The sequence below is a fragment of the Polistes fuscatus genome, unplaced genomic scaffold (genome assembly GCF_010416935.1).
Source record: "Polistes fuscatus isolate 324 unplaced genomic scaffold, CU_Pfus_HIC Scaffold1, whole genome shotgun sequence".
Classification (NCBI taxonomy): Eukaryota; Metazoa; Arthropoda; class Insecta; order Hymenoptera; family Vespidae; genus Polistes; species Polistes fuscatus.
The window spans coordinates 16,231,873-16,257,062 of NW_025112997.1; the positions used below are offsets into that span (position 1 = coordinate 16,231,873).

Genomic DNA, 25,190 nt, shown 5'->3' on the forward strand with positions numbered 1-25,190 from the left:
GTCGATGACAACAGCTACGCGCGGCCTCCATAAATAAAAATACCACCAACATTTTCTTGTATCTTTTTATTTTATTTTTCCTTTCGCATTATTCTCTTTCGTTCACTAAAACTGTTGATATTTTGTAGATTTAAAGGAGATTTTTAATTTTTAGAAAACTGTTCTCAAACAATACTATTCTTTACAATAATATTAAAATATTAGAAGAAACATTTTTGAAAATATTATTCGTAAAACAAATATGCAATGTAAAATAGCTTGAAATATTTTATATCTTTCTTTATATGAATTAATATACGGTAAATAATTATTCATAAGGCAACGTTTTTAATTCCACAAATTACTAACTATTGCAATCAGAAATTGTTTAAATGTTTAAATTATAAATTTATATTTGTAAATTGAAATTACGATTTCCATGGTTTTTTTTATATTCATTAATTCGTTTCGTTTCTCTCGAACAATAAAAATATTTCTTTTTATACATGCTTTAAATAGTTTCTACAATGGACGTTTAAGTTCGTTGAAATTCATAGGAGTATAGCGAGCATTTAATTAAATTTTTTTCCTGGTTCGCGACATTATGGTTGGAATTAAACAGAATAATAACAATCTATTATTACAAGGATTGTTGAGTCATAGATAATGAATCATTTGTAATTAACAATGTTGAGAAGCAATGTACTCTCCTAGAACTTTGGTGTTACTAGTTTATAGTATCGTTATGTAAGAAGAGTTTTGTTCTCTTGATTAGCCGATCAACGCGACAACTTGATCTCGGTTGCGTGCAACGACTGAAAGAGTAACTTGGTCATATCGATAGACACGATAAGTTTCATGTAAAAACTCATAATCATTTACAGCTAATCAACACGAATAAAATGACATTATAATTGGATTGAAAATCTTGAAATAAAAAAAAAAATAAAATAAAATAAAAAAGAAGAGAGAGAGAGAGAGAGAAAATTTGACGAGAAATTACTTAAAAATTGAATTCAATTAGTGATCGTATAAAAATATTTACATCTCGTAGAAGACAAATCAAAAAATGATTCTAAATATTATTAGAACATAAATAACTGTGAAGATAAAATTTGTACTAAACAGATTGAGTTTTGAAATCTATTGGGAAAAGGATTGAAAGATCTTTGACGACAAATGGCAATAGTAGTAGTAATCACGTAGAGTTTAATGTTTTTCCCATCGAGACCAAAATAGGTTCAACAGGTAAATTCTAACACAGCTAATGTTGTAGTTATGTTTAAAGGTTCAAAGTACAAGAGAGTAAGGATTCTCGCGAGAATAACGTGGACTCGTGATCCTCCTCCAACTTCCTCTTTCTTTCTCGTACTTGTACGAGCGTGCGTGGTTAACAAGTAGAAGAAGAGGAGAGGGAATAACAGAGTATCATGGGAACGAGTTGCTCTTGGTTCGTTGCTGCTGGTATTGCTTCGCAACTGCTCGATGGCGTTCGTTGTTGCTATTGCTACTGACCCGTTCCATCTTCCTTCCTTCCTTCCTTCTTTTTATTCTTTCCTTTGGCTTGTCGTTCGGCCAAGCAATAGTCCGGACTATATTTAGCTTGACGATAAACACTGGCAGTTAGCAGCAAGCCACCACGCTGCTGCAAGTACCACCATCGCTGCTGCTACGCATCATAAACTTGCACCGATCTTCTATACATCGAATATATACTCGAACTATGATTAATAACGGCCTAATGGCCGATTTCAACGTAAAAGTCTATACGTGACGAAAATTTATAAATCCTTTTCAATATCGGAAATAAAAAGCTTTTGATAATATATTTGATATTGTCAATTAATCTTCAAAACATTAACATTTACAAATTTTTTGTTTAGTTTTAAAAATAGTGTATATAAACCGAAGATTTTGACGATTATTAGATTTTTTTTTTTTAAATATTCTAAAGATTTAATGACGCGTTTTTCTTTTTTTCTTTTTACAATGATCGAATCCCTCGCAAAATACTACGCAAAATGTAGAGTTAGAGATAGATTTATCAAATTCTCATTAATTGTTTAATTAATTTGATGAGATTATCTTAAAAAAGTCGTCATTATTTTAGAAGTAGGAAGGTTAGAAGTTGCGATAAAACGGTATCGCCACGTGCTACTAATTTTTTCAACCGAGTGCATTCGAAAAGCTGGCGTAGCTCGCGCGATAAGTCTTTTACCGTATGCGGACGGTGCAATAAATGTAAGAAATTAATGACTTGGCGATACCGTTGAACGAACCTGAGGCTGCGTACATACACGACTACTCGCAACATTCCCAATTTGGAATGTCCTCGTCTCTAAGCCTATCGTCTGAGAACGGACATCTTCTTTTTTCTGCAGACTAAAGATTTTCTCTCTGTCCATTAACCATCGTGAACTCGTTCCGCCTCGGGTATCCTATCTCTCTTCTCCTCTCCCCCACCCATTCCCCTCCGTCTCTCTCTCTCTCTCTCTCTTTCACTTTAACATCTCGATCCTAACGGGAAATTTCTAATTTATCCAATTTGCTAAGTCCCCTTAACGGATACGAATCAATCGTAGGAATCCATTGAATCCTATGGGACTTAAAATTATTATAATACTATAATACATAATTGAAAATAGAAAGATTGTAATTTCAATCGATAAAATATTGACATAGGAGAAAGTACTTATTACGTATTCAATATTTGTTCGAAGAACAATTTAGACAATAAGAAGAAGCTCCTTCAAAAGTAGCTAATTCGTTAATGGAAATGATTCAAATTTAAGATTTTGGAAATGACTTCATTATTATATTTTAATTTTTTATTAATAGCTTGTTTATATATTAATATTATATAGTCTGTCGCAATAAAAATATAATGATAGATTTAAGTTTTTTTTTTCAATATTTCTCTTATTCATTCATGAACCCATAATTTTTCAATTCATGAACCATGATACCTTTCGTTTCTCTCACTTCTTTTATCTACATATATTTATTATTAAATAACATTTATACTCATAATACAAAAAGTTAATGAAATATTTATATATATATATTTTCACTTGTAATTCATTAATTAAGTATTAAAATCGAATAAGTTAGGAATGGACCAATGCGTAACTCGTCTAATCCAGCAGGTTTGTTCCTTTTTCGATTCAGTCAGTCACAGTAAGCGTCAGTAAGCTAGAGAGCGTGTGTTTTCAGACTAAGCAATACTTTCGGCTAAATATAGTTGCCGATAAAAGCAGCCACTTGGACATGTGCTAAACTGATAACGGACACCCGCTATAATACGGTTGCCGTAATACCGTTCGCAACGCGTCGTAATGCTGTTTGATTTATGCACCTTTCGCACCGTTATTGTATCCATGAACATAGGAACGATTGATAGATCGATCTATCGTTAAAACTTTGCTACTCCATTTTAACGCGTACGTATTTACGTACATGTTTACGTCGAATGATTTTTTTTCTAATGTTTCTTTTATTCAGGAAACGAGCGTATTTTCACCAAATGGACGTCAATCGAATGAATTCGATTGAAAATCTCATTAATATATTAATTATGCGTCAGCTCGATATTTAATGTTTAGTTTGTTTTATGTTTATCAAGCAATACGATACTGCAATTGGCTCGTTTAAAGATACGATCGAGGGCATTTATTTATACGAGTAACTATTTGAAATAATATGTTTTTGTTATCTAACTAGCGTAATCATATATGTAATTTATGATCTATATAGCTGTCATTTAGTGGTATTATATATAATTGTTAAAGATATTTATTTGAAATATATTAAGTTAAGTATTGACAAATTGTTTTAATAGAAGTTTTTAAGAAGTCTAAAAGTAGAGTTATAATTGCCTTGTGAACAGCTCATACGTATATATGTATATATATATATAACTCGACTACCTAAAATATCTCGTTTATTTCGTACGATAGAAAAAAATGTTAAAGAAAAAAGATATTCTGTTCGAAGGCGCCGATTTGGTGATGGGCCGAATTTTTTTTCAAGGTCATTTTTTTCGAGATATCAAAGTCATCGTATTTTTTTTTAAACGAGACTGCATATTTTTACTACAATATTCTTATAGCTTATGAAAAATCGAATCCAACGATGTGCAATATATTGACCTTCAGATGACCTTTACCGAGAAAATTGTGAAATATTGTCTTTTGTACATGAGAAGATTTTTGCTTGTATAAGTGTCTTACACGCTAATTGCATTTGTTTCTTCATTAACGTCCTCCAAGCGCGTACTGAAGTTCCTGACAAACTTTTCACGATTTTCTCAGTAAAGGTCATTCGAAGGTCAACATGTTGCACATCGTTGGATTCGGTTTTTTATAAACTATAAGAATATTGTAGTAAAATTTGAAGTCCCATTAAAAAAAAAAAACGATGACCTTGATATCTCGAAAAAATGACCTTGAAAAAAAAATTCGGCCTAACGCTATATCGGCGAGTTTGAACAGAATATTTTGTTTCCATGACATTTTTTTCTATCGTACGAAATAAGCAAGATATGTTAGATGGTCGAGTTAGGCGAAAGACCCTGTACATAAAACACTTGTCTTATAATATAACACATAGTATATAATAATTTAAATATATAACATATTATTAAATTTAAAAAATATTATTACAATTCACAAAACAAACACAAGAAAATTGTATAGAATTAAAGACTTAGAAATTAAAGAAAAATATACGCGCGCGCGTATATATGTTTGTGTATACTATACTGAATGTGTTTGGATAATCGATGTTCTATTGCATTTTACTTTGTTCGTATTCTATTGGAAAGTTAGAAAAAATATAATTAAAATTTTTGAACGTGCTTGCTTATTTTTGTTAAAATTGTTTGAGAAAATTAAAACGGTTCTGGACGATTCAAGTATCGAAGTTTATATGTTCTATAATTCGTTTGATCTATCAAGATAAAATAAACAAAGCGTAGGAAAAGTTTAAAGAAAACGAAGAAGATGAGAATTTTCATTTTCTTGGTTATTGACGGTAATCAATAAAAAAATAACTATCATTCTATGTTCATCGTAGTATTATTTACTTATACCAAACTTATAATAGAAAGAAATGCATTCTATGTTGATAAGCCTGAGAAATGTTAACACATTTGTGTCCGACGTTTATTGGGTGAGATGTTTATACTGCGTATAAAGTCTATAGCTGAATAATCCAAGGTTATGCTATTTAAATATATGTAAATATACAAAATATTTTTTCCTTGATATCACGCTTATAATCATTTGTTATTTAACATTTCAAGAAAGGTTATAATATGTTTGATGAAAAATTATTGGAAATATTTGCATTGCAAGAGCTGCATAAATTCTTAAAATATATTTTTAAAAAAGGAATATAATGAATTGACTGGAACATAAAATTTATATAGATTTGTCTTACATAATAATAACTTGAAATATAAAATATATATTACTAAATTAAGAAATGATAATGAAATTTATGAAGTTGAAAATAAAATCGAATAAAATTGGATATTTAAAAATAAAATGAAATTTAATAAGCAAATTATCAATTCAAATTTAATATTTAACGACGTGGAACTACCTTACCGGTTTCGGATATGTTAAGAATTGTATGCAAGTTTAAAGATAGAATAACTCGAAACTTGTCGTTAGTTAGATTAGGAAATACGATTCTTTTAAGTTTATTAAATGAATATTTTACATGGAAGCTACGGAATCCGATTAATTGATGTTGCGTTTTATGTATTGAAATAAATACCATTCGAAGATATTGACAATTTTTCGACTTCTTCTTGAAATTTTAATAGATATATAAATTATCTACAAACACGGAAGCGAGGAATCGAAGAATGATATAGTAAAAGGTGACCTTGCACCGATTCTCGATGGATTGACGATGGCGCTCCTTGCGTCTTGACCTAACCCGAGTTCTTATTAGTATTTGAAAAAAATTTATTTCCATATCGCGTTGTCGGTGAACGGCTCGATCATAGAGAAAACCACGGAAGGTGGAGTAATATCGGTGTGTGTGGCTTGGTTATTATTCATCCATATTACATTGAAAATTCGCGGTCAAGTATTCTTGCTTGGAACACGTGCAGAAACAAAAACATACGTTTTTTTGTATTCTTCAAAGCTGTGTTATAATAATTTACATTGTGAAATAATTGACTTTTAAATAGTATTTATGTAACTATTAAAAATGTATGTAATAACATAATTACTATACGTTAACGTTTAATGTTATACATGCGTAATACTTTACTTTAGTTTTTATTCAATTTTATTAAAAAGAACAAAAATTATGATTACTCGATTCCTTTCACTTTAATAGTTGTTAAGAAGTAAATTTATTATTAAGCGTGAAAACTATTACATACACACATATATCTTTAATATGTAATAACAAAATCGTGCGCTCGGTAAGCGAATTAAACGACCGTTTAAATTTCTGAAAATCTTGGCGAGCGAAGTAACGTCTTTGTCTTCATCTTGATCGTAAAACGAGGAAAGAACATCGCCTTTGCCCGGTCATACATTCTTGTTGAACGAATGAATACGCGTCGCTACATTGGGATTATAATTGGTGCTGACCAATTAAGGATTAATTAAGTGTATTTTAGTCTGAAACCAGCCGCGTCGTCGTCACTTGAGGCGGCATCCACATTAAGTGAACGCATAAGAGTGAGAGTGAGAAAGAGAGAAAGAAAAAAAATAAAAGAGAATATGAATTACTTTATTATTATTATTATTATTATTATTATTATTATTATTATTATTTTATCAAGAGAGTTGAATAAAAGGTATTGCGTATTAGAATATTGAAAAAAAAGTAAATAAAGTGAATATGTGCGAATGAAGATAATTGTATGAAAAATCGTTTAAAAAAATATATTTTTTTAATTGAAGATCAAATCAATAGGAGGTATATTTACAATAAGATAAATAGATAATACAAATTATTTAATAACTAAATCGAATGAGATAAATGATATTTCGATGTCTCGCAACACGCCGTGAATTAGATTCGGTTGAATGATTCAATCAAAAATGTTTCTTTGTCTCTAAATCAACTATTTTCTTATAGAAAAGACGATAAGAAAGCGTGAAATTGGACGAGGAGTATGAACGAATTGGTATGATTATTTTGATATTATTTTAAACGATCCTTTTGGAGAAGAAAGATGAACGTGAATTTAATTGAAATAAACATTAAAGTTCACGTGTAACTTCGCGATTACCCAAGAATCATGCTTTAACGAACATTTTCCTTTTGCGTATCGATATTAATTAACTTAGATTGTTGTGCAATACTGAAATAAATGTCCAATTCCTTAATTAAAATTGAAACGCACGAAAAATAGAGGAAGAGAGAGATGATAAATGAAGTTGGAAATGTTTAATAATAAAAATAAAAATTAAATGAAATAAAAGTTTAAAGAGAAAAAATGTAAAAATTCTTCTTAAAACGATATTTTTATTTCTGATTTTTTAAAATTTCTACTTTTGTTAATTCTTTTTCTTTATCTCTCGTTCTTTTGTTAACATTAATCGATTCTTCGTCATATCTAGGTATATTACATATAACAATAATCTATGAGACGTGTAGTCTATTTTCTTGGACTTATAAAGAAGATGACTCGAATGTAAGTACCGTCTATTTTTAATTATCGATGACTTCATCAGACCAGTCTGCTTCATAAAGTGTTTTTAATTCTAGTCTAAATAACTTCCTATATATATAATTTCAGTTTTCGTTTTATACTTTATGCTATAATAAAAATTTAGTTTTTATTTTTCTTAAACAATTAATTATCATTTTATATAATACGTTTGAATTCGCGAATGGGGGGAGATCATTACAAATTTCGAATAAAAAAAAAGAAAAAGAAAAGAAAATTCTTGTATTTGTTTGTTTTTAAGATCAAACGTTGGTGATCCAATTGAACTTATTTCACGGGTTTCTTTAAAAATACTTTTCTCATCCAGACAGAGAGTAATACGACACACAGAAATACGTTTCTTCAAAGTGAACGAATCAGTTCACATAAAACCGGTATGTACGAGTTTTCCCACGTTCTATTCGTTCTTTCATACTCGATTCTATAAATAAAATTTAACTGTGCTCGAACATGGAGACACACGACCCTCAACCTATTTTCTTTTTTTCTCTCTCTCTCCTTCTCTCCCTTTTTTATTTTTCGTTTCTCTACTCCAATTACAATGAATGTATTCTCACTTGAACAAGATTCTTTTGATTCAAGGTCTATTTGGTTTTGTATTAAAATATAAATCGGATAAATCGGATAATGTGTGTTGTATAAAAATCGACTGACCCATTTTTTTTTCCAACAAATTTCTCTCTTTTTTTTTCTTTTTTTATTCAACTAGGTCGATTATCAAAAAGTACGTAAGATAGAAATTTAAATTCAGAGAAATAATTCATTTCAATTCTCTTCTAGATAATAATAATTATTTTATTCACGATGAAAGCTGCCAATTAACGAACACTCTTAATCCGTGATATAATTATACACTCGATCGCAAATAAATGATAATGCACCAACCGAATCGGATCGATTCTCGAAAAACCGGTATTCTCACGCTTCTTATGTCTGTCTGCATTGCTTATTTAAAGATGGCACTTACTACTTGCTAGCTATTGACCAAAATCGTCTGTCGCTCTTCACAGCTTACTTTAAAAGTAGCATTTACTACTTGTTTGCTGTTAACCACAATCGTCGGTTCTCACTAATTATTTACGGACAACGTTTACTACTTCCATGCTATCCATCAAAATGGTCTAATTACAAATGTTGTACTAATTTTCTCAATGATATTTGATCTACAATTCTTCCTTCGATCGATTGTTTTCGATTTCACAGTTAAATCTATAAGTTAAGTTGTACAAAAAATAACAAGAAAGAGAAGAAAAATTAATCATTTTTGTAAATAGATTATAAGTATGACGATTAGTTAAACGTTCATTCTTCTTATAATAATAATAATATTTATCTAACGACGAATGAAATAATTTATATGAAAGATAAAAGAAAATTAATTAATAAAAGGGACTTATTAATATTCAAATTATATTTTCATAATAAGACATAATCAAACAAGTGTTTTTAATTAAGTTTCAAGTATAATAGTAAATTCGATCGATCATTCTAGTAGAAGTGTATCGATTATATCTTAAGATGGATGATGTGTATTTTTCCAATTCTTAAAATGTCTATTTGTATAAGAAGACTAGTTAAATAAATTTAATGGTTACAGTTTCATGGTAAATAAAAGATGGTTTTTTTTTAAAGTTTCATAGTAAATCGATCATTCTAGACATATTTATCGTTTAAATCTTTGAACGGATGAATCGAGAGAACTTTTTATTCATATTCATATAAGAAGAATATTTAATTAATTCGAATAGTTAAGATGTTTAATAAATATAGATCAAATCGATCATTTCGAAGACACGTGAATCGTTTATATCTTTGTATGAACAAATCCAACCTTTTTTCTTGTAATTTATATTTTTCTATATAATAAAATTAATTAATTAATAAAATGAATTAATTAAAACCGACCCGATCAATCTTTCTTTAGACACCAGTATCATTTAGATCTTCGAGAACGAATGATATTAACTTTTTTTTTTAAAATAAGAAAAAGGTAGTATAGAATCGGTCCACGATGTAGAGTCTGGGACAACGTTGGGGTAATATACCAGGCCAGACCAGGTAAGAGTCTACACGAGTAGTGCGTGGGGCATCAACAGGCTTGGTTATAAATAGATCGCGAAGGTCAGCAGAATCAGCAGTTTTCATGCAAATGCCCCCGTCGATAGAATAATTCGTTCCTTTCGAGCAGAGTACTGATCGTTCGTCTCTATGTAACTTATCAGACTCCTTCCATTTCGCTTCTCACTCCTACCCCCCCCCACACCCCTGACCTCATCAATTTTCTCTTACACATATACAATTTAGAATTTAATTTTAGAATTCTTTATTTCTCAATGATATTATTATTTCTTTTTTTTTGTAATATTGTCAAATATTGTTAACTTATTAACATTTTGTTTTGTTATATTTCTATGGCGATTAAGTAAAAAAATTGGAACGATTGATTATTAGATTTATTGTATATAACGATTATTTATAATATAAAATAAATTATATAATATAAATTTTCTATAACTTTTATTTATTTATTCTACTTTCATAATTATCGACATATACGAGGAAAAATACAAACAGGAATAAATTAAATCTATTAAAAGATATAATTATCTATCATATTGTCCATAGAAGCCAATTATCATCGAAATAATGTGAAGAAATCATTGTTATATATGAAAATAAAAGAAAAACATTTTCTTAAATAAATAACTAGATAAATGTTGTCAAGTGTACAGTAATTGGTAACCTAGAGGTATTACAACATAGCACGTAAGTATGTACATATAATAGCATTTAAATGCTATTCTTAAACATCCATCGATGTTACGTAAATAAAACCCGGAAAAGACGGAAAGACAAATTAACCGAAATGAAACGCTACTTTGAAAATTAGTTATAAATAAAATAAGGATTTATCCTTATCTATAAACACAATTATCATTTTTTGTTTATATAAAAATTACGATTCTCAACCAGCTATTTTACATATACATCAAATAACGCATACGTATGGTAAATACATAGATATATACATGATTATAATATTTTATTGATTCCGAAATTCGTTGACAACAGGTATACAACAATTCACAGAGATTCGAATAGAGTGGTAACTTTAATAACACCTCGAATATCCGCTTCGAAGTCTGCGCGTAACGTAAGCAGCATCAACAGGTGGTTGCACGAAGGAAGGAAGGTAGGTAGGTAGATAGGTACTACATATGTAGATGTCATATATATGTGATTTTCTTACATACATACTAAAAGAGAGAGAGAGAGAGAGAGAGAAGCGAAGTTGCGTTATCGAAAATTCCCACTGATTCTCTGTGGTATTCGTGCGTGTTACGAGCTTCGCTTCGGCGCATAGGTGGGCATTACAAGCTCAACGTCCACCTACACGTATGTACCTAAATGGGTACTCGGACGTGCACAGGGTGGTCCACGCAATCTCGAGTCGCCTTCGTCTTTCGAGAGCCTTCGATCTTCCTTCTCTCTCTCTCTCTCTTTCTTTCTTTTTCTCTTCATCTCCTCCTCTCGTTCTTAGTAAACCCGGATGACGCAGCGACATGCAAGCATGAGCGCATTTTAAGCGCTCTCTTTATGATCTCGATGTACTTTCTCTGCGATCATCGAAAATAATTATGAACCGAGAATGTCACAGATACGATATGCATCCACTTATCGTAACTGTCTACACTTTGGTAACTAAATGATAGAGGTGCACTTATGAGAAGCGCTAATAATATAAATATTTTTAAATAAATTATAATTAAGTTATTCTTTCTCAAAATATATAATAAATGTAATAATATTAGTAATTTATTAAAAAATGTATATAATATTGTAAGCACGTAAAAAGTATACCATTTTTTGCAAAAAAAAAAAAAAAAAGAAAAAGATAATAAGCGAAATGATTAGACAGGCCAACGATAAAAATATTTGTAAAAACTTTTGAACCAGTTTACCTCTAAATTTTATGTATTTTTGGGTGCTGAAACCGTATTTGGTATCAGTTATTTTTTATCACTAACGATTCTCTTTCAATAAGATATCATTACATATTTTTAAAAATAGGGAAAATTTGAAATGAAAAATTAATACATCATAATTTTTTTTTTATTAATAAATATTAATAAATATTAATAAATTAATTTATAATTTTACAATTATAAATTATTTTATTATATTTATTATTAATTATATTAAAATGATATTAAATAACTAAATGCGAATCATTCGGAATTATTCTAAATTATTCGATTGAAAATGATCGAAGATCGATCGAGAAAAGAAAGAGGTCGGTATCAAGAGAAATCGAGAGTACGATCCGTCTTCGTTTCACTTTTGCAAGATAAAAGAGTAAAATAAAAGTAAATAAATATAATGCATACGTTAAAAAGAGAGAAAGAGAGAGAGAGAGAGAGACGCGTGCGTGGCGCCAAGACGAGTCGGGAAGAGCTGCCGCCGTTAAAGGAATCCGACAAATTTGCTCGACGATACTCACCACTGCCGTCGAGTATAACGAGTGAAACTAGGTGAAAGTAAGTAGCTCTTTGCCGGAGAGAAGGGTCTTCTACAGGAATGACGCGACGTACTCACGTGTTTTACTCACGCTTCCCCCCCCCCACCCTTCTCACCTCCTTATCAATCCATCTTTTTCAATGATATGGATTTAAAAACGATTAAAATAAGAAAATAAATATCTTCGGAAAAGAATTTTTCAAAACATATATAAAACATACGAAGGTGGGTTGAAAAATTTCGAGCAGCAACAAAAAAAAATTCTTTTTCTTTCTTGAATTCTTTGAGTGCTGAATACTTTTAGCTGAAGTGTTTTTTAGGAACGGAATAGTTTATTGCAGATGTTTCCGTTGATTGATATTATTAACCGGATCAAATAATAAATAATATTTAATAATTAATGTTTTTGTTTCTTGTATATAATTTTTATGTGACATGACTCAAAACAACAATTAATATGCACAAATCAACATTATATTATTTTATATTAATATTAATATTGATAAACACGTATATGCGTTGATAGCAACTTTTACCAAACGCATATATGCATCCATAGCATTCAAAGGGTTAATAAAAGTGAATTTAACCAAAAATTAATTATTTTTATGTTAGGCTCAACTTTTCATCAATCCAGCCACGTACAGTGAAGATGGCAATAAAATGTTTTATGTACAAGAGTGGAGAGGAGAGGACATAAAAATAATATAAAAAAAAAAGTGAAAATCTGTCCTATTCGACCTTGTTTGCAAGTTATTGCTATTTTTATGTTTTTATAATTGGCAACTGTTTATTTTCATAAAAGGAGCTTGAAATGGCCATCCTTGATTCGTATTTATGAACAATGTTTCTGGATATTTCTTGACCTTGTAAACTTACATGTTCTGCCGATTGAGTTTATTCATTTTAATTTGTTGTTTTTCTAGAATTCAATAATTCTCTTATTTACAGGTTATAATTTAGAAGTGTATGATTAAGTAATTAGGAATGAATACAAAAAATACGATTCAATTTTTATTTCTGATGGTCGCTTGAAAAATAGTGTATTCAATACTCATCATGTACAACAAAGTTGTCAACAAATTAGGATCATATTGAGGAATTTTTGAAATATTGCGAAATTCTTCGATTCGACTACAAACTTGTACAAAGACCAAGGATAACCATTTTAATTGGATCACATATATTATTACAAATCCGCAGTATATTGAAAATTTGAAATGTTATTAATTATTTCTAATAAGTTATTACTTTAAAAAGAAATCATTTAATGACGTCGTGTACTATAATAGATAGTGACCGATTTAAAATGATGTTCTCGAAATATTTGTAAAATATATAATAGGAAAAAAATAATTATAAATCCAAATTGTCTTCAAAGGTAAAAACATAAATTAATAATTAATTTTAAACAGAGTCCCCCATATCAGGAACGATTTTTCGAAACAATTAATTTTGCACATAGAAGAATGTAAAGTATTTTTTATTTTCATAATAAATAATGAATAAATATGAATTTTTAATATTTTTCTCCATAGAAACGGTAACTTCAGAAATGAAATATTTTCCCTTTTTATTCACCGTTCAATTGAATTAAATATAAATAAAATCTCACATTTAGCATCGTTGTCTTAATTAAACTTCAAAAGAATTACGTTAATTGGAATTACATACAATTAAATAAAAACAAAAAATATTCACGAAGTAAAAAGAAAAATAAAATCAATTGCGACGTCAACAGATATAATGACAAGTAAAAGTTAAAATAAATAACACGTGCGTATGTGTTTTTGCGCGTGCATTTCGTATCAACGTATTAAATGACTAATTCGAACCATAAGATCGGTATTACTGGAATGTCGTCAAGTATATACATACAGGTTGGTGGGGTTTGCCCGTCGCGTTTATCGCGGTTATCGAAGCTAATCGTGCGAGCTTTGCATATTTCGAAGTTCAACGACCTTGTGCGTGCCGCCGATCGATCGTCGATAAAATTATCGATAAAGATCGGATGCGATAATAAAACGTTTACCATTCCAGTCCGGGCTTCGACCGTCCTCCAGTTAAAAATCGATCTTATCTTGAATAATATGATCGATTTTTTCCACAAATTTTATGATATTACTTAAAAAAAGAACAACGTTGATATATATATATATATACATACACACGCGCATAAAAGAAATAGATTTTGCGTAATCGAGAACGACGGTTCGATTAAATGCACATTGCGAGATATAGTATAAAATATGAGAGAAATCTGCTACATCGACGATTATCTAATCGTTTTGCATCGTGTCGTGCAGCTTTCAACATTTCTAACAATTTATACGAATATATACACACACATTAAACATATCAATGTATATATGATACATATATTATACATATTAGATCTAACTAAAAGTTCAGTCTGATTAATACAAAAAATTAATCATAAAAAGATAAGTCATTTTATCGGCAAGAAATTGAAATGTTTATCAAGATTACAACTAATTTTTAATATTAATAAAAAATTGTTAATTAAATATCGATAAGAAAAATATCTAAACGATATAAAAATTTATAAAATTATTTTTCGTTTCATTTGAAATATAAATAAAACTATATGTGTGATACGTAGATGTATACGTAAAAGGATGTATCGGAACACGTGGACGAGAGCACACGTTTGCACGTGAGAGGGCAAACGTAACACGTAATTATATCGTCGCGCCGCGGGTGTTCAGATTGTCGAAGAAGAATAACCCTCGTCTAGTAAGTCTTTGACAAGACACGACGGCTTTCGAGCGAACAAGAGACTTCACATACTTTCTCACGCTCCTATCAAATTAATCCTTCAATCTACCGATCTTCTTTGGATGTTCCTGCATCCTTCGATCGCTTTATTAGAAGCTTTTACGTTCTATCTTTTGTAACGAAAAATTCGTCACTATGTTCATTTAAATACATAAATTACTACTACTAATACTATATAATACAAAAATGTTCGTGAATGCATTAAGAATAATGTATTGTTTTCTTTGTTTATTCCGACTTGTTGATATTTCGTCGAATTAGTTTCTTTTTTTACGATTATGTCGACGCAATTGTCTAATGATTAATTGTTCGTCTGAACTTGATGTGTTTTGTTTATTTATTTTATTTTTTTTTACGGACAAATTCACGGTTATATTAAAAAATCAATTGATCGGTATATTTTAATTTTGTTAGTATAGTGAATTACAATAAATATACTCACGTAGCTGATCATTGGTATATTTCGTGACTGAGCGACTATAGCCTCGACATAGCAGGAACCTTCGGGTCCGAAGAAGGCCGCGACCCCGTCGCAGATCATGTCGATCATCGCATTCGTGGCTTCCACGGTCTCTCCCCTTGTGTCGTTCCATCGCATCACCAGATTCACGTCTGGCAAGATATTTGGGTCCTTGTTGATCTGGAAAAAATGTGCAAATGTTTAAAGAACTTTTCGAGAAAAAAAAACGAAGTATCGATCTCTTTAAATTCTGCTATTAGGTAATCGAAATGGTTGAAAATCATTCGCGAGAAGTTTAATAGAACAAAATGTTGAACATATTTTTATAATAGAAAGAATTTTGTATTTTATTTCTTTCTTTCTCTCTCTCTCTTTCTTCGTCGTGCACAATCTTACTCGGTATATCCGGCTCCCGTATAAATATCACTCGCTCGGTTATTATGCAAATCTGAATTCCAGCAAACAATACTTTTCCAAGTAGTCACTATCCCGGCGTGCCAATTTACATGCTTGCCAATGCGAGTTGAAATTATAACCGTTGGTACCGTTGAAAAGTTCGCACGTGTAATAAATCCTTCTAGACCGCCACCCTCCTCCTCCTCCTCCTCCTCCTTCTCTTCCTCTTCCTCATCCTGTTTCTCTATTTCGTATCTCCATCCGCGGATTCGCGAGTTTCCCTTTGAACATTGCACAGAAGCCATTATGCGAGTAACTATTCTACGTTTTCGCATGACTCCTACGCGAATAAAGAAGAGTGAGAGAAAAAGAGAAAAAAAAAGGATATTGCGAGTGGCACCCTCATTGCGTCGAATTTATATTCGTGACACGAGTTTCAGGAAGCTCGCCAAAAAACCGGCGAATCGAACCAAGTGACAGAATTTTCGCGCGATAATAGAATAGTTTATATTATTTTTTTTCTTCGATATAATTTATTGTTTAATAATTAAATGTATAGGTACGTATTTTAAAATAAATATTGAATACAATGAGAACAAAGGAAAATTTTTTTTTCTTTATTCAATGTTATCCATAAAATTGCATTATTGCATTTTTAAAATTTAATATTTATCAATGTTAATCATTCGATTTAAAATCGCGAGGAACATTTATACAATTTTTTACACGATACATTCTTGTGCAATTTAATGTACATCGATCGATAAGTAATGCATTAAAATGTAATCTATTATAAATGACCCACGTATGGTTCCTTTAATCCACAATCTTAATGATTTTATTCGCTTTTAGCTTTTCTGGAAGTATTTAATTATTATTCTTTCCAGATGCAACGTATAACTTTAGCGTTACATGTAAAGAACGAAAAGAAAGTATAAACGTTGAAGGCCATTACAATTTTACCAATCGGTTACATTTTGAACGAATGAAGGGCGTTCAGTTTGAAAAGGTGACTCGAATTCCAAGGATGATGAAAAATATTTTTCAACCTGTTCATTTTATTTGGTTAAATTGGAAGAGAGACAGAGAGAAAGAGAGAGAAATAAATAAGTAAAAAATGAGATTAAAATAAAAACGATCAAATTTACGAATCGTTTCATTGTACAAACATCGTTTAATAATCTCGACGAATGATAATTAGATCTAACGTAAGAATAAGAAAAACAAGAAGAAAATAGAAAGAAAATGAAAATACGGTCGATAATTTGCACTATTCCGTTGAACATCGGATTCCTGAAAGAATCGATCGATCGACAAATGACGCCAGGAACAATCTGACGATTTTCATCATCGATCTTACGCACGCGACTGGTGGTCGTCGTTCTTCTCTCACGAACCGACATACGTTCCCGTTTACCGATCTCATTACCTCCCACGTATGCTCTAGTTAACGCGGTAAATTCCACACGTTTTTTTTTCATTCACTTGACGCAATGACGAGGATAAACCGTACAAGGTGCACCTGCACGCAGGTAGGAACGCGTTCTCGCGACCACCAACCATGAGAACGCTTATTACGATATGGTAGGTATATGACGGATAAAGGCCGCGTTATAACTCGCCCAAGTAAGTGTCGTTCTGCTTACGGCAGCAACGCCAGGAGCCGACATTGCGATCGCGATGCTTACTCTTGCGTGACATATCGAGGTGTATAAATAAACGCCGGCGAGTTGTTTCCTGCGCGCCTTTTCTTAAGAACTCTTCAACAACTCCCCGAATCTTATTTCTTTGAACGTTTTCGATTCGTTACTTTAATGAGTCGATATCTTTCTTCCTTACCGATCGACAACTAATCGAGTAGTACGTAAATATTTCAACGAAAATATAAATCGTATTAATTATTCGTCATCGATTTCGATAATTCACAATTTTGGTCGTTATATTTTATGATTTTAATTGTTTTCATAATTTTATTTATTATACGTTCGTTTTTTCTACACCATTTTAAGAGCTAAATCGTTGTTGACCATGTTACAATGTACGCGCGTAATTAATTAATAAATTAAGTTAATAATTTGAAATTATTTTCTTTTTTTTTTCATTTACGTTTACGAAATTCAAGATCTTACGGATTTCGAGTCGAGGTCGAGAGAAGAAATAAAATAAAAATAACAACGAAGTGAGAAAGTGAGTTACAGATAAGACGTTTCTCCCAAAACGAAGAGAAAGAAAGATATCAAGGTGCGAAAGAACGAACGAAGGGAGGAACGGGCTCTCTGAAATTAATAAGAAAAATCGATAGCAGAATGCACCGCGATGATTTCGAGCCGCGAAATAGGGTGGATACGGTTCGCGGTTGGTAATTACTGGCGGATGGCCGATTAATCTTTGACATAACGGCGTTTTATTTTCGCGCCAGGGTTGGTGGTGGTGGTGGTGGTGGTGGCTACAGCTCGAGGCGCGATACGATCGGTTCATTTCGGGCATTCCCAACCCGTAACTTCTCTTTCCGTTTCTCTCGCTCTTATTCTTTCACATGGGCACCCATACATACACATCCACTCACAATCATGTATCACACGAATAAGAAAGAAAAAGAGAGAGAGAAAGATGAAAGACAAACGGATGCATACTGCAACTCGCAGAGAGATCTTCTCGAACTTGAGTTTGGGATAAAACCTGGGAGGAGGGGGAGAACGAAAAGAAAAAATAAAAAGGGAGAAAGAGAGAGAGAAGGAAGAGGCGTTCTCGATCGCGAACGAATTCTTCTCACGGTTGGCCGTGAGTGCAGTTTCGTTGGTGCTCGCGTGGGCGGACCGGCAAATAATGCCCGTCTTGTATTTTTAAACCCAAGCGACGAAGAAGTCTCTCTCACCCTCTCTCTCTTCCTTTCTTTCGCGAAGAGAAACTAAAAGAAGAAAGTAAGAAAAAGAGAGAGAAAGATGTGGAATCGGTCGAGTTACTTTGCTCCTGCTGTTGCTGCTGTTCCTTCCAAAATAAGAAAGAGAGAGAGAGAAAGAGAGTATTACTACCTTTCTCCCCTTCCCACTCTGATTCGACGAACGAGACGGCGAAAACGATCTCACGGTCACCGCGAACGCGCCGATCTCTTCGAATGAATTATCGAACCTCCTGGAGCCCATCGTCGATCCCACCACACATACTTTATATACGTGTTGCTCTTCAGACGATCGGAGAGAACGTTTGACCAGTGCGATATATCGAGAAGGAAGAGCTTATCTCGATTCTTTCGTAAATTCCAATTGAGGCTTTGAGAACCAGAGTAGACCAACTCACATTTTCTCTTAAAATACCTAATATTTGGTAGTAAAACTAATACATTTTTGAAATTTGTCTCTTATTGAACATACAAAAACAAAAATGTTAGGATCAACTTTCAAACTGATTTAAAACAAATGAACACAAAATTTGTACAATTTTCTAAAGCGGTTTTTTCAAAATTACAACTAAAAATATTGGTCCACTTTGGTTTTCAATGCCTCAATTATGAGTTATTTTATTAACAGATATAAACAATTCTTATCTCTTAGAGATTTTGAAAAGTTAATATGAGATTGAGTGTTTCAAATACCGTAGCTTTTGTCAATGAATAAACGTCGTAAATAATGTCGAAATAAATAATGAAAAAATCAAGGAAATAAGAATAAATCGATCTGGATGAATTGCATGAATAGAATTGAAAGAATGTGAAAGAAAATGTAAAGAAAAAAAGTAAGCAAAGTTACCTCGTCGAGTGCCATAGAGAGAGCACCAGAAATAGCGAGTCCTTGTCGATCTTTGAGGCCACCCTTAATAGCTGTGAGGTATCCGATGGTGAGATTCTGGGTCTTTTTGAGCTCCATTTTCGTTTGTGAGGCAGAACTAAGCATGGTGTTTCTATCGACGGTATGCCTACCGAAGACCGGCTTCGAGGAACCGTCAAAGTATGAGGACGAAGAGGAATAGCTTGTCTTTCGTTGCCATTCGTGTGCAGACGATGGTTCAGCCAAACCAAGGACCAAAGGGCTGCTTGCCAACAATAGAAGTACGAAAAGGCTCCTCGAGGATAATAAATGTCCTCTTTGGAAGTATCTTCTTCGTCCACCTGCACGTTGACGTTCCTGTTGACGATGATGATTACGATAATAATAATAATGATGTTGCTGTTGCTGCTGCTGATTACGATGATGATTATGATGATGATGATGATGATGATGATTATGATTATGCTGGTCCTCTTGTTGCCGTTGTTCGTCGTCCTGGCAACGTGAACAAGATCGATGATGTTGTCGATGACGTTGACGTTGTTGTTGTTGATGGGAAATTCGATGATAGTGCAGCCGATTGGGCACCTGATGCTGGCGACGGGGAGGCCTGCGGCGGCTCGGCTGTATTAGCGGGCCAGGGCGCATGGCCGCCGCCGCCACCGGTCAGCAGCGCCTCCCTCCCGCTCACCTGCCAACAAAAAAATCGACCCGCTCCTCAAATATCTCCTCTGACCTCTTTATCATTTATGCACGACACATATTAACCCTTAGCGCTCTGCACGTTTTTGTACCACTGCCTACCAGCAACTCCGGCACATTTTACATACAGCGGAACGAGTATGAAAAGGAATCTTATTTTAAGTGAGAAGAATTACACGTGCTTGTGAATATTTTTGATTTTATTTCTTTTATACACATATGCACCTTCTTCTTGTAAATGAAAAATAAATTTAAAATTTTTTTCTTTTTTTTTTCTTTTTTCTAGTAATGCTAAAAACATTGGGCTCCGCAGCGGAGCCTACGGAGTTACGAAACAAATGACGGATGGCTCCGTAGCGGAGCAACGGAGCGCTAAGGGTTAACCCTTCTAGCTACTAAGCGACCCTCGCTCTAACCCTGTATTATCATCCCCAATACAGATTAATATTTGGACCGTTTATTTTGAAAGTGGTGTTACAGCCATTTATAGCCCGTAAATATACATTATTTTACATAAATTCGTCTAAAAGAAATTTGTATAATCGCATTACATATTGATAAGTTAATAGGAACATTGCCAGACGATATAATTAATTTATATCTTTCAATTTGTACCATTTTTAAAATAAACGGCCTATTTTTTTGTCGGTGTGTGTTTTTTTTTAAACAAAAACATATTATTAACATGTTGACTGCCGTCTAGGTCACCGGTGACCACACGATCAATAATAAAAATATATAATAAGAATAAATATCGATACTGATCAATTTTTGAACAATACCATTGTTTTTATAAGAGTTTGAAGAAAATAATGACATACGGAACATGCAAAAATAATTTTGTAATTACAAGGAAAATATGTGTGACATGTAACGACGTTTTTTCTGTATGTAATTGCTTGATAAAATGCAATCTTCAACATTAGGTAATTTCACTAAATACATCGCTAACTTCATCCTAAAATCGGGAATTAAAATATTATTTCAAAAAGAGATTTTTTAATTCAAAAATATATTTATCAAGTGAAATATTTAACTAATTTCCCTTATTCATATTTTCTTATTAATTATCTTTTTTCTTCTATCATACAATACTTCACCATTTAGACACGAATGAAAGAACAAATAAAATTAATAAAAACAGTTTTTGTTTGATTTAATAAACGAGACATAATATGAATAAAATGTTTTATTAAATCAAACACATTAAATAATTGGCAATTTTAATAATTAATGAAAGAGCTAATAAGACTGATCTTCTCATAATTGTCTGATTAAATTAACAAAGTCTATCATGAACGAAAGAAAGGTTTAAAATTAATCGAATAATTAGCAATATCAATGATTCCAACAAACAAGGGGACTACCTTAAAATAATATTTTCTTGTTTTCCTTTGTTTAATGTTCTCATATGTCATTTGCAAATATTTATATATGATCCATAGTATAGGTAAGATGTGTGTGGAGAACATTGAATGTAATTAATCAAAGATCGGTTTGATCCTCGTTCTCTGACGTATTCAACGATCCTCATAATTGCATTAATAATTCATCGTTAAAAGGCACGAGGAACTTCAATGGAGCTATTAATATCCGAGAAAAAAAGACTTCGTTCGTTTTTATACTTTCCGTCATGTTTTTATATTACCTTCGTAATCGCAAATGTGTCGTTCGCGATCGGTTATCTAGAAAAAAAAATTTAAAAAAATTCATAAGGCATTCAACATTGGAGTAATTTTGTAAGATCTACGTGCCTTTCATTAATGTTTTATACTTCTCTCTCTCTCTTTTTCTTTTTGTATCTATCTATCTCTATCTTTGGATGTAAAAATATTACAGTGATGTGTAAAGAATAACTAGTATGTTCCTGTTAAAGTAGTATACTTGTCACGAGGCGACGTTCATTTACGTGAATCATTATTTTGCGTGATATTTATCCCTGTTAAAGTGTTAAACTGAGATAAGTTTTGATCGGTTAACTTATCTATACGAAGCTTGTGACAATTAAAAATAAAATGATACGATTAAAAATCAGAAAATATGAATAAATTAATAAAAATGGTAGTATCAAATGATTTATTAATAAGAATAATTACTCTCTCTTTATTTAATCAATTATAAAGAACAAATAATTTGTTTAAATTTTTATCAAGAAAATATATGATATCTTTGCGAAAAGTAAAATCCCTTTTTTCGGTTAACAAGTTAACAATGATTTTTTTTCTTCTTCTTACCCTCTTCCGTTCTACTTTGCTTTGTCTAATCAAGTCATAAACGATTAAATATTTAGTTTTTGTTTTTTAAAGTACAATGAATATTCTCATAGACTACTACAAGTGTGCAAAATTTGAAAAAAAATCGGAGGGGGTTTGATCTGACTGTCCCTTGGTAAGTCGATAATATCGTAATAGTAATATTGAAATAAGCACAAAAATATGACAACGTATTTTTACGCTATCTATACGCGATCTCATAAATCGTGATACGTTCAGCTCGTAAATTTCCTGTATCACGAATAATCTCATAAATTCTTACACATTGTGATACCAAGAGAGAAAGAGAGAGAGAGAGAGAGAACGATTCAAAAGTAAAAAAAGCGCTTTGAAAAAAAAATATAAAAAAGTAGGCAAGAATGTTCGCTATACTTCGCGATTTTATTTCTTTCTAAAAATTAATTAATTCTTTTTTCTTAACCTTTACCGTTTGATTACTCGATTAGATACGCCGATTAAAATCACAAACTATAAAACGCATTCTGATAAATTAAAATTTCACATATACGAGGTAAAGTTGTAATACCGCGTAAAACTGTAATAGATCAATAATGATAGCGCTAATAAACGAATGATAAGAAATGTTAGAGAATTTATTCGTAACGATAATTATGACAATAAATTTACGATTAGTCGAAAGATCGTAAATACAAAAATTTATTTTATGATTAATTTTACAGCATAAATAATTGTAATATAAATCCAATGCCATAAAATTGATTAAAAATTGTTGTTTTACTTACAATTAGTCCTTAGTCATAATTATCGGTACACTTCGAGAAATCGTGTAAATTATTGGCGAAAATTCCGAAATTGAATTTTTTTCAAATAGAACGCAGGATTATTTTTCAAATGTAGAGTTCTTATCTCCTGTTATTATTTTTTTTCTTTTCTATTTTTTTTTGAGAGATATTGAAAGAATGAGAGAGAGAGAAAGAGAGAGAGAGAGAGAGATTAGCCTTTCTAACATCGACATTTTCGTTGATATTTTCCCGAGCTAGGTCGTTATGGCGGACAGGATGTCGGTTGCGTATAAGGACGTGAAAGTTTTGTCCCTCCGCGCCGACGCGAAAAGATGCTGTTGATCTCCGCATCGTCGTTGTTGTTGGACTCCTTTGAAAAACTGGAATAACTCTTTTATCGTAATTTATGCGCCGTTTATTGCACTATAAAAGGAATCCTAACTGGTTTCTGTTATAATGGACGAGAAGAAAGAATGGAATTTATCGATATATCTTTAAGTAACAATTTTCCTGAATTAATAATTATTGATATAAAGGTAAAGGAAGAATTTTCGAAAAAAATGTTCAAACGTTGACAAAAATTCACGAGAAATTTAGAATCGTTTAAAAATCTCATCGAATATTTTCATTCAAACGAAGAGATACGAGAAGCTTCGTTATTATAAAATATATTTTGTTGAAATTAATTTATTTAAAGTTTATTTTTTATCCATAAACTTAGAAGATAAAGCAATATCGTTAAAATGTCGATTCGTTAGAAAATGAAGAACTTATTAGTTTGTTGAAAATTTGACGAATTAGATGATTCAACGAAAGGGGATTAAATTTATTGATTTAATTAACGATCAATTAAAAGCTTCTCTGGAAAGCTTAGAGTGTCGGGTTTGCGGTAGCTATAAAGCCAAGAGGAGAAGTGGAAGGAAGAGGTGCGACGACACGTGCTCTTCGTCGAGAAGACAAACGCAGAGGGAGAGAGGTATAGTGAGGTGCACACATACACACCTGCTGCTGCCAGTTACGTAAGCACTAGCTCGGACTACGTAGGCGACACACACGGCGGACTAGGCCGTAACGACTTCCCCACAATAAAGACGTCTTCTATCTATGATGCATGGTGTCATTCACCAACTTGAGTATAGATATAACTTTCCTCGACTAGCTCGCTCCTAAACCTTCCAATTTAATTACGATGATGTGAAAGTCACGGGATATAGATTTATTTGACGCGCGGAATCAACTTGGAGGATGTTTAAACGAAACTAACAATATTTCTCATATAAATTATGTTTAGAAATATACTTCTTGTATACTTATGTACTGGTAACTATGACAATGGAATTAAAAAAATAGATAAAATTTATTTTCTTATTTATTTATAACGATTACAGTCAACCCTCCTATAACGCGGTGAGTGCGTACCGCGTTATATGGAAACCGCGCTATAAGAAACTCGGATTTAACCGTACAAACCAGGCTAATTCGTAGCGCGTTCTATGGAAACCGGCTACCGCGTTGTATGGAAACCGCGCTATAAAAACGCAGAATTAGTACAAATCACATTATTCGTACCGCGTTATATGGAGACCAATAAGGACAAGATAAATTATAAATTATTTTTATTGAATTGAAGAGTTTATATAAAGAAATGATACCAAAACTAAACTGAAAAACTGTTTTCCAACAAAAACAAGAAAGACTTTTGTAAAATTTAATCTTTCAACACTCATCCTTGCTGTCAGATAATATGAGTCGCCTAACTCGTCTTCTTTTAATAGGCAAAATGTCTTCCTCATTTGGCTCATCTTCACATTGGTTTTCGATTGTAGCTTTTTTTTCTAACTCCACTAAAAC

The 25,190-nt window shown here is 31.8% G+C and overlaps 1 protein-coding gene across 1 annotated transcript in view; it reads right to left on the bottom strand.

The window, feature by feature from the left end:
- Positions 1-25,190, bottom strand: part of LOC122523288 (receptor-type guanylate cyclase Gyc76C-like) — an 81,983-nt gene that overhangs the window by 16,423 nt on the left and 40,370 nt on the right. The window contains 2 exon segments of the mRNA XM_043644965.1: positions 15,444-15,641; positions 19,604-20,335. Of these exon segments, the coding sequence (XP_043500900.1) occupies positions 15,444-15,641; positions 19,604-20,269 (864 nt within the window). The 5' untranslated portion in view covers positions 20,270-20,335.